Below are 11426 nucleotides of genomic sequence, written 5' to 3' on the forward strand. Positions count from 1 at the left end.
TTCCTACCAAGACTATAAAGTGCATGTCTAAACTTTGTGTCACCTTTAAATTAAAGACTATACAAATTGCCAATCAATTTATATCAATTAAAAAAAAAATCAGAAACCCTCTTCATGCTATAACCTCTATAACCTTTTACCCACTACCTTAATTGAGTTAATGCACTGTGTTCACTACTTGTTAATTTGTCATAAGTCCAATCTTCACTATCTCTTTTGTACAGAATTAGCTTCAAAGAGACTTTTATCTGGTTGCGACGTACGCCTATTCCTGACTTGCTATATAAGTCACCAACAAACAGAAAACAGCAAAATATTAAAGGATGTTATGATGACTAATCAAAATAAAGAAAAGTTGCAGATGAATTATTGCTTACCCCACAGATCTGTAAGGCTTACATCGGGCTCTGATACAAACCAGTAATCGTCCTTTGCCTGCAAATCAAACGATTACTCATTCATGAAAAAAAGAGCATTCCTTTCGGGACGAAATCTGTGTAAAAAGATTTGATACTTGCGACCTAACAGGGACAAAAAAAAAAGTGCATACATCGGAATTCGACGGCATGATCTTCTGAAGTCGTGACGTTCTAGAGCCAACCGGACTGTTGTTTTCGAATGAGATCGTCTGATTATCCCGATCATCTAACGAAAGCCCTATTGCATCCCTTGCAGGTGCACTTGTACGAGAGATAGCTTGTTCCGTAGCTTCACCCTCGTATTCGCTACAGACATGAAAATTGACGTTAGAGAGATCGATCCAACTAAACAACTAATGTTTTATATATATATATATATATATATATATATATATATATATATATATATATATATATATATATATAGAGAGAGAGAGAGAGAGAGAGAGAGAGAGATAGATATAGACTGTGCGAATCACAAGTATGCAGTTTAAAAATCCTTTAAGGTGTGTGTTACAAAGAATGAAGATACCTCAAGAGGTACACATCAATTGGTCCCCTGGGGCTTCTAACAATAATTTTGTAATGCGCTCGGGGAAAACTGAAATCCTGGCCGTTACAATTAATACAGCTAGTTAGTTACATTACAACAGAAAGAAAAAGAATAGTCATATATATGTGAATGCCTGTATAAATTATGAAACTCACCTGATCAGGATCAGGAACTTCAATATAACTAGCTTGTGGAGCTTTGATAGCAATTAGTGTCTTATTCTGTATCCAACAGCAATGATGAAAAATGAAAAGGCGTTAGTTATTCGATTTGTACCAAAGTTGGACACAAGAATGGTAAACTTCAGATACATTTAGAAATTTACCTGAAAGCAAGGAAGAGTCGAAATATCTTCCCCCGTAATATATAAGTACCTAAATTCAAAATTGACCTCATGAAGAATAAAATCAACCCAAAACAACACAGCAGGATAAATAGACTATCAAATTCTCGAAACGTACTTCTGCTTGTTTTTATCTTCATGTAAAGACTGGAGAAGTTGTTGCTTCCTCCTGAAATAAAAGCACAAATCAGCTCAAGACAGGATCGAGATCGAACTACAAGAAAAAAATACTACAAGCACAAATCAGTTCTTGCTAAATCATACTAAATCAACCTTATAGCCTCGTCAAGCTTGTATTCTTCCATTCGCAACTTTCCAACTTCAGCCTGCAACAAAACAGGGCAACGAAATTCAGTATAAACGGTACTTTTTTTTGTTTTCCAGTCCTTTCCAAGAGCCTAATTGGAGTTTTACAGCTCGTAACATTCCAGCATGAAAGCAGTTGCGCCCAGTTTATAAGCGTCAACCTTTAATCAAAGTTTTGGAGCTACTAAGCTGTGCATACACTATGTTCAAGTAACACCTAATATTATAGCTCTTTTGTATCTTCATTCATATACGCCTTTTAATAGCTTTGTTTGAGAATGTAAACAACTTCATAGCTTAATTAAAGGGTGGGTGGGAAATCAAACAAATTCAGATGAAGAATCACACACATTACTGCTGTGATCCATTCGTTAATAGATTTTACTAATTACTTTAGACTGAAATATATATTTCAAACTACCATATTACAAATTTAATCATGCATGAGAATGAACAAAACAATAGATGAGTTACACTCACCACGATTGCTGGAAGATGATTATCTAATTGCATTGTTCCCCATCCATCACGCCCTCTGTTAGTAGCGATTTGAAGGTCAATATTGTATAATAAAAAAAAGCATATAAATCGAAATGATTGAGCCCCGAAAAGAAAAGAAAACAAAAACACTTTACTTCCAGCGAATATGGTTCTTTGAAGTTTTTTCGAGCAGTCCGATTCCTTCAAGCACATTTGTAATATCATATATCCTCCTCTTTTGAACCTATAAATACAGTAAACAAACATGAGATTACTCGGCAATCAAATACGTTTAATTAAAATTACCGAACATCTGAAATACTTTACATACAGCTAACTTATCAGCAGTATAGTTCAGGTCAAGAGTTTGATCTTTGGTTTCCTGAATCAACGCCACAAATTTCTTTGTCAACAAGCCTGTCAACCACAAATAACACCTCTTACTAATTGAAATTCTAAATTCAATATCATAGGGGAAACATCAAACAAAGATTTACACTCGCTGAATACTCTTGACTAAAATTCTAGAATGACATTGTATTGGATTGATTATGCATAGAGGTGATTAACAGTTTGATGCTCATTAGTTAAGTGTAACAGTGTCGACATTCCATGTTATGTTGACATCTCGTACATACTAAACCCCTCCAACCAATCAGATTCTCTTATTTCTGATTAAATGTAATCATACCTAACGAACTATCGAAACGGCAACTAGGTGGAGTAAGACCGATGATACTGTCGAGTAAAATTTGAGGTTCAGTCTTGACATTGTTTTCGATTTTGGTTCTGTTGTTGCTCTTTTGAACTCCACGGGACGCCGGATCAGAATCGGTACCATTTCCCTTCTTCAAGTCATCGATTAAACCGACATTTTTTACTTTTGGTTGTTCCGCCTGCAATAACAACCTTATAAATGATGAGAAATCAAATTCTTCAAATATACTTGATCATCTCAAAATTCGCTCTAGCTCGTCAACGAGATCTCAAGATTTCCAAGTAGTGACTAACACCAGATCAAATTCCAAGCCAAAATCGAGCTCATTGATCAATAAAGAGATCATAGGATTAGCCACATCAATTCAGACTAAATCAAGTTCTTTTTTTGTTCTCTGAAGTACCATGAAATACATACGAATTAAAAGCTACGAAACAAATTGAAACAGCAGCGAATCCGAATATATACTGAAAAACTATGAGATACGGAAACCTGAGACCGATTACAGAAATCGAAGATTAAAGAGAGGGGGAAAAAAAAAAAAGACGACTGACCGAGAGACGAGGGAAAGCGTAATCAGCGACGGCGCGAGAAGAAGAAGACGACGAAGACGAAGGAAAAAGTCGTCTGTTCGTCGGAAGAAGCTCGAATTGGAAGCCATTAGCGTTGACGTTGGCGTTGGAAGAGCTGGGCTGCTCTGCGGAGTTTGACATTATTGAGTTCATCGAATCGGAGAGGAGAGAGGTTTTTGAGGTGTTGTTTGGAGGGAAAAGGAAAAGGGTAAATAACGACGAGTAAGAAACAGAGGCTTATATATCTATTTTATATATTATTATTTTTTGTTTATATGAGAAGCGAAGCGGCGAAGAAAAACTTTGTTTGGACTTTGGAGTGAGGCGAGGAAAACACACAAGAGCACACACACCCACCCAAAAATTACAATTCGAAACAATGAAGGACGGCTAACACGTAAACAAAACGCGCCTTCTTATTGGGCTTAGCCTTTTCTAATTTGGGCCTTTCAGTTTGGTGGGCCTATTCTGAATTGGGCTTTTTACGTGTTTTATTTCGAAGGGAAATGGCCCAATCTAGTAGTGATTTGGAAAGTTTGGACCAAAATGTTGTGGTCTATGTTTTTGGACAATTATACTACCAATATGAGGAGAGATAAATCTTTGTTATTCTCTTTGCCCTTTAATTTTTAATTTTGTTCATTTTAATCCAAAACTTGCTCATGAAACCAAAAAAAGCTTTCACCCCTCTCTCTCTCTCTCTCTCTCTCTCTCTCTCTCTCTCTCTCTCTCTCTCTCTCTCTCTCTCTCTCTCTCTCGTTCATTTTGACATACAAAAAAAGCTTACCTTTTTATGTTGGTCGTCCTTTGCTCACCACCGACGAGCTCGAGTGCGTGAGAACATGAGGATGAACCTTGTTGAGATTCAACACATGGCTTTGTTTCTAAATCACGACGCTGTTCATGGCTGCGATCCGGTGGTGAGGCAAAAAAATCATGGCCGGAGATCTAGTTCAGGTATGTGTCGTTCTGGGTTTGTTGGTGCCATTACCCGCCGTCTGTGTTGTTTGTTGCTGGGTTTGTTTGTGTGTTGTTCTTCGTGTTTTTGGATATTTGAGTTTTTTTTTGCGTTCTTGAATTGTAGATATACATGTCTACAATCTCTGAAATTGTAGACTGTCCCTATCATACGTCGTTATTGTAATTGTAGATATACATGTCTACAATTCTTGTAATTGTAGACATATCGGTCTACACCTTCAGCTGTTGTAGACTAATAAGTCTACAACAGCTGAAGGTGTAGATCGATATGTCTACAATTACAAGAATTGTAGACATGTATATCTACAATTGGTGTAATTGTAGATATACATATATACAAATAGTCTTATTGTAGATATTATAAGTCTACAGTTACTACAACTCTAGACGTCGATATCTACAATTGTTGTTAACTGTAGACTTATAAGTCTACAATTTATGACCATTTTTATTACAATTATACATACCAATCTAAAGTTATTCAGATTTTTGAATTTTCTTATTCAGGTATGAGAGTGAACATATTTGTTGTATAAATGAGAGACAAGCCTCCGACATACAGATCACGTGCCGTCGGTAGACCGAAGAAGAGACGGATACATTCTCAAGGGGAAGAGCATATTCTTAGGAAGTGTTCGCGATGTGGAGAAGTTGGTCACAACCAGACTACATGCAACAGTCCAGTTCCTTTGTCCGAGAGGAATGGATGAATTATTATAGTTGTATGTGTTTTTGAAACTAATTTCAGTTATTATAGTTTAATGACTTATATGTCTTTTTGAAACTTGGAGTGTATTTCAATAATGGATGAATGACTAATTATATGTTACAATTTCAGTAATTTATGTCTTTTTTACGTCTTTAATTCCTAAATATAAATGACAATAGTTGTTCAAATTGTTGAAATCTCATTAGTCAATGATTCGGGAGAAGCTGACGAGCTTAAGGTTCATTATCGGAATTCACTGCGAGTCGGTTCAGGGGTTCGAGAATTTAACGAGTCTTAAATAAATTAAATGAATAATCCAAAAAATCATACAAACCGAGAATTCTGAATTAATTAACCAGAATTTAAATTCTCGAACATTCTTAAATAAATAATTAATAATCCCTGAATACAATCTCAAATCCAAAAATTAAAACTCGAGTCTAACGCTATAAAGCGATAAACGACTCACGAGTGAGATCGAGATTTAAATTTTTTTTTTTTTTTTTTTTTTTTTCTGAATTCACTACTATTCGGCTTCGACGCGCTCAGTTTCCGCCGATTTTCGCTCGCTTTGACTTGATCTGCGACTGAGCTGTGAAATTCATAAATGAACATTGAATCAATTTCTAAATTACTTAACTCGTCATAAAAACCACATTTCAATATCAGAATTAACTAACAGAAACCCGAGCCCGAACGAAATATCAAATCTCAAATTTCAGAATTCCCGAGGCTCAGATTTTCTATCACAAGACACTAAACAACAACACCACATTTCATAATTCCCACCCAAAAGAACCACACGGACAAAACGTAAAACACGGTAAAAAACAAGCAAACCAAGCTCACGGCCAAAAACACACAAGCAAACCAAGCTCACGGCCAAGACCCAATCCAACACTCGTCCAAAACCAAGAACAAACCCATAACCAGAAGAATCATCACCGAAAGCAATTCAAATCTTCAACTAAAATCATCAAAACATGTTCACAACCAAAACCCCCAAATCAAAATCTAACCCTAATCAACATGGATTCCAATCTGAAGAAATCTCCTCACCTCTCTATGTTCCTGAAATCCGGCCTCCTCCACAAGCTCTCTCTCCCCCCCGACGTTTCTCCTAGCTCGCGGCGGCGCACACTTCACGGCGGTCGAGCGCTCGAGGAGACTCGGCAGCGGCGTTCTCCCTTCTCTCGGCCGGCATGCACGCGGTGGAGGATCGGTGACTGTGAGTCGCGCGATAGAGGAGACTCGGTGGTGGTGCGCGGGAATAGGAAAGGAAGAAGGAAGGCGAGGAAAGGTGGCAGTGATGATTTTGGGTGGCCGGCCGGGAAGAGAGCTTGGATGATGTGGTCTAGATTTTTTTTTTTCCTTGCTCTGTTTGCTCTCCAATGTCGCGCGGGTGAGGAGAGAAGAAGAAGAAGATAACGTGAAGAATGAAGAAGAAGGGCAAATATGTATTTGCTCACTTAAGCAACTACTAAAAGTGTCCAAAACAAAAAACTCTATATTTTGGTCCAAATCATTAAAAAGACTACTACGGGCCATTTCCCTATTTCGAATGATATGACGAAAATAATGATGTAACAACGAAATTATATTGCTGCGATGATAAAAAAATATATATATAATTATTGTTGAAAGTTGAAAGATGATAAACAAAAATAGCACGGTTCTACTACATATAAAAATAACCAATAAATAAATAAACTTCATACAATTCCTTTTAAAGTTACACATGTTACATAATGTTACATATTTTACGAGCAACCTCAGGGAAGGAAAAATGGGGTTGCAAGAGTTGCAGACTCAGCTAAATAATTTAAACTAAGAAAATTTTGGAGTTTATTTTTCTCACATAGAGCAAAATATTACAAATGATCAGTTCAAATAATTTGAGATGTAGATGAAACTACAAGCTGTTGCAGATCTTAGTGCCGGTGAGAATATAGCCACCGAACCCGCTCATTTGCATGCAAGGATGGCTTCTTAGAGGAAGGACCTACAAAATCACACACACAGAATTAAGCTAAAAATAAAAATAAAATTTTATGAAACGAGATTGTGCATAATTAAACTAAATTAGAACCTGATATTCACGTAACCAAGGCTCTGAAATCTGCAAGCCAATTGCCATTTTGCCAAGCTGTAGATTGTGCATGCATGTTGCTAAAGGCTGCACGATATTTTCGTAGACTTTTCTGGTCAAACCAAATGATCATAAAACGAGTAAAAAAAGGGATACAAATATTCAAGTACATTAAAATTTAACCTGAAGGAACTGGTGATAAATTGCAAACGGAGCAGAATCGGACAGAAGTGGCAAGAGATCTTTGACCTGAGTCCATGGATCGAGATCCGGCGCTGCAACAATTAGACTGAACAAAACGAGTTTAAGCATAAATCAGGAATCGGCTGTGTATTTTGAAAGAAAGAAAGAAAAAAGAATAAAGAAATCATATATGTGATCAAAAGTTACCTAGAGAAACCATTTTCTTTCCATGATTTAATCACTTCTTCCGATGCTTTCTCTCCGGCTTTTGCAGATTTGCAACTCCTTGAAACCGCAGGTTTTCCATTATCATTGCTTTCACGAGCCTCCTCTACATTGGCGTCAGCCAATGAAGAAGTCAAATCCTGAACAGACTGATGTATAATATCATGTCAAATAGCGAACGGATAATCTTGTTACAAAAAACGAGGAACATATGAGTTTTTTGAACTGACATTCAAGCCGTTCTTCATGACAGAAGAATCGTCAAGCTGGTCATTTTGTTCGACGGTTTCTCTTTTGGAGGAGGAAAGGTTATCGAACGATGACCGTACAATTCTGCATCAAGATAAAAAGAAGAGAAAAAAAATCATATTATCACAAGGAAAATATAAGCACAAAATGAAAGAAATCCACATATACTAGTCTGTGCTGTTCAATGGAAGAGCATAAAATCACATATCCATTACTCTCGATTAATTTAAGATCTGAAGTCGAAGCTTTTATCTCAAAACAAATATACTCAACGTGCAAAATGTTTAGTTTGGCACAAATTAATTCAGAAATCATAGGGGGGAAAATAGACGGTTACACTTACTAAACATACAAAACTAGCAACTGGTTTTAAAATCAAAGGTGCTTATACCTTTTGCGTATGTCATCTCCAAAGTTGAATATCCTCACAATCTCCATGGAATGAGGAGTGCTGCCGAAATATGTATTACATACATAACCCACACCTGTTTGACTAAGGATTGTTAGATAACAATGTTGTACTCCAATGAAACTAACTTTATTGAGAATTTCAAAGTAAGCAATTCAATTTTGAGAAAGCAACACAAAGAAACTGAAATCCAAACTCAATCTATCGTCTTCCATACTCGAAAGTTCAAAACCATTGTGTACCAATTCACATATCCAAATCTTATCATGTTACTTCTATTTTAGAAGTTTTTTGTTCAGGTGTTCAACATACAAACCACTAATAAGAGCCCCTTGAAAATAAATTAAAATTAAAATGTAAATATTAGCTTACCTCCCATTCGTTCCGCCACTGCACCAGTAAGTAAACCCCCAACCATATCCAATACGAGGACGTCAGAATTTGCACACACATTTGCCATTGATAATAGCAGTGACAATGTATCCACTCTCAAGAATCTGAATATCATAAGAAAAATCACACTCAACTACTTGTGTAACAAAACTAAACAAAAATTATACAAATGCCTGGCTGTACAAAAAAAATAACAACTAATTAGCAAACTAACCAATTAAAACGAGAGGAATTTCTAATTAGCCAACATTTTGTAAATTTTAGGTAAATAGCCAACGTTTTATAAGTTTTAGGTAAATTTTAGATAAATAGCCAATGTTTTGATGGGGCATTTCATTTAATTTACGCGTGTAAATATTTGGTCATGGAAATTTACCAAAACTTTACGAAAGGTTGGCTAAATGGTAAACCAAAACAGTAAATAAGGCTATATATCTAATGGGCCCAAAAAATAATCAATAAGAAAATAAAGGTGCATATTCTTATGCATTAAGAAGTTAAAGACCAGATTACGTACCCAATCCTACCAGGATATTTCTTGAAGTAAGCTTCGCATATACTGAAGAAGTTCAAATATAGAAGTTAGTTCTGTGAGCTAGATAGTTATAGAAGTTCAAATATCATTCACTCGAAACAGCAGTAAGAGAGGCATCTAAAAAGCAATTAAACAAACAAAAATATCAAGTAAATACGACCTCCGAGAAAATGGGCGCCTCAAAAGAACTTTGGGCGCATATTTCTTTTGCTTCTTAACCCTGTATTTCTCCTGCACATACACACATCGAAGAGGTAAGCTAACCAACCTTGAAACAAAACTCAAATTCATATGTCATTGTGGCTCTATAATTTACCTGAGAAAACAAAGTTTTAGTTTCAAATGTTGTACTGTTGGCAATTAGGGCTTCAACTATGGCATCACCTGTTGCACCTTCTCTGTATAAAAATCAAAATAAACAACTGTAAGTCCAATTTACTACAATGTCTTTTCTATTACATTACATATATGATCTAATTCTAAGAACAATTCAAGACTCGGAGTGTTGTTAAAACATAATTGCTTGAACGGCAAGTAATTTTTTTTTTTTGTCACCTTCGCATAGCCTCTATTTCTTCGCCGGTGAGGCTCTGAGCTTTATTGTCGTCGACTAATGCTCGATTATCTCTCAACTCTTCTTTCGAATCGGAACCATTATTTTCCTGGCCGTTATTTCCTAACGTGGAAATCCCCAAAGATATGAAGAAAAAAAAAATTAGAATCTAAAGAAAAGGCGAGCTTGGATCAAAATCTCCGATGCATATCGACGTGGTGAAGAGACTGACCCGACTCCAAGGATGGATTAAATCGACATAAATACGGTCCTTCACTTCCGGTTTCAACGCGAAAACCCGAACCAAATGAGCAACCAATCAATGGCTTCAAAGAGTAATTCTTATTCCCAATTTTCAATGTCCTGATCAGATTCGTTCATCAGCAAATCGCGTTCTTACACAGAAAGACAGGGATAAATACAGAGATACAAACAAAAGAGAGAGAGAGAGAGAGAGAGAGAGAGAGAGAGAAGACTCACGCGCCGGCGGATAAACGAGCGAAAACCAAACGATCGCCATCGTTGATGTCGAGCAAAACACTGCAACCTTCCCATGTTACTCTTGAATTCTCCATGGAAGCGCTCTGGTGATTGGTTTCGGAAACCTCTGAACCTTTATCCGCCATTATTAACAGAACACCAATTTATTTATCGTTTAAACGATTTGAAAGCAAAGAAACATCAGAATATTTATACCGTCCGGATGAGCACAAATTCTAATCCGAATTGGAACACAATAGTAATGAAAATTAGGGCTCCGAATCTCGAGTAAAACCCTGATATTGGGGTTTAGATTAGGGTTGTCTCAAATCGGTTAAGAAACCGGACCGGATTATCCGATCCGAATATATTAAATTTAAACCAACATGTGAAATATTATAGATTTTTTTATTTTTTTTAAGATATTGTAGAGTTGGGCTCGACTTTGTCCGAGAGCTTAACATGGTTGGGCCTTCAAAGTATTCTGTGGGGTTTAAGGATTGGGATTATTCCTATTCTATGACTTGTACCAAGATTTTGGACCAAAATCTACTAAACTCAAATAAATCCTAAACTATGACTACCTATTTTCACTAAATACAAAAATACCCTACTTTTAATAACATTTGATTTTCTTTCTTATTTAATTATTTGACTCTCTTCCCTCTCTTTTCCTGCATATTTCATGTCTCTGTGTCTTCTCTCACGTCTCTCTCTTTGCTTCAACTCAAGGAAATAAGGTTTGGGTTCAACTCTCTTCCACTCTACTCTCTATTTTCGTTTTTCAGTTCGTCATCTTTGTTTGGGTTCATCTTTTTTTTAAGTCGTTGAATTTCTGTGGTTTTTGAAGTTAAGAAACAAAGAAAAAACGATTCTTGCGATTCTGGAAAATTTTGAAAGTTTTTGAAAATTTATGGGTTTTCGTTGAAGATTTATTGACATTGATGTCAATAAATATGCATTTTTTATTGACATTAATGTCAATAAATCTTCAACGATTATGGGAAATTAATTTGAATGTCAATAAATCTTCAAAGGAATTTCCCATAATCGTTGAAGATTTATTGACATTAATGTCAATAAAAATGCATATTTATTGACATCAATGTCAATAAATCTTCAACGAAAACCCAGAAACGTTGAAGATTTATTGACATCAATGTCAATAAAAATGCATATTTATTGACATCAATGTCAATAAATCTTCAACGTTTCTGGAAAATTCATTT

General features: G+C 36.0%; 1 protein-coding gene across 1 annotated transcript; it reads right to left on the reverse strand.

The window, feature by feature from the left end:
• Nucleotides 1–200: 200 nt before the first annotated feature.
• Nucleotides 201–10649, reverse strand: LOC149392444 (eukaryotic initiation factor 3 gamma subunit family protein). Its single transcript, XM_089620114.1, is given in 26 exon segments — nucleotides 201–279; nucleotides 378–435; nucleotides 551–725; nucleotides 952–1028; nucleotides 1128–1193; nucleotides 1298–1484; nucleotides 1589–1641; nucleotides 2102–2156; nucleotides 2257–2345; nucleotides 2433–2518; nucleotides 2793–2997; nucleotides 3374–3627; nucleotides 5609–5673; nucleotides 6998–7083; nucleotides 7171–7257; nucleotides 7354–7459; nucleotides 7561–7727; nucleotides 7809–7911; nucleotides 8219–8312; nucleotides 8609–8733; nucleotides 9147–9188; nucleotides 9325–9395; nucleotides 9481–9562; nucleotides 9720–9840; nucleotides 9950–10080; nucleotides 10198–10649. Coding segments are annotated over 26 exon segments (2745 nt in total). The 5' UTR covers nucleotides 10344–10649; the 3' UTR covers nucleotides 201–265.
• Between the last annotated feature and the right edge of the window lie 777 nt (nucleotides 10650–11426).

This window comes from Urtica dioica, chromosome 7 (genome assembly GCF_054948205.1).
Source record: "Urtica dioica subsp. dioica isolate 48M chromosome 7, U.dioica_male_clone48M_v1_H2, whole genome shotgun sequence".
Classification (NCBI taxonomy): domain Eukaryota; kingdom Viridiplantae; phylum Streptophyta; class Magnoliopsida; order Rosales; family Urticaceae; genus Urtica; species Urtica dioica.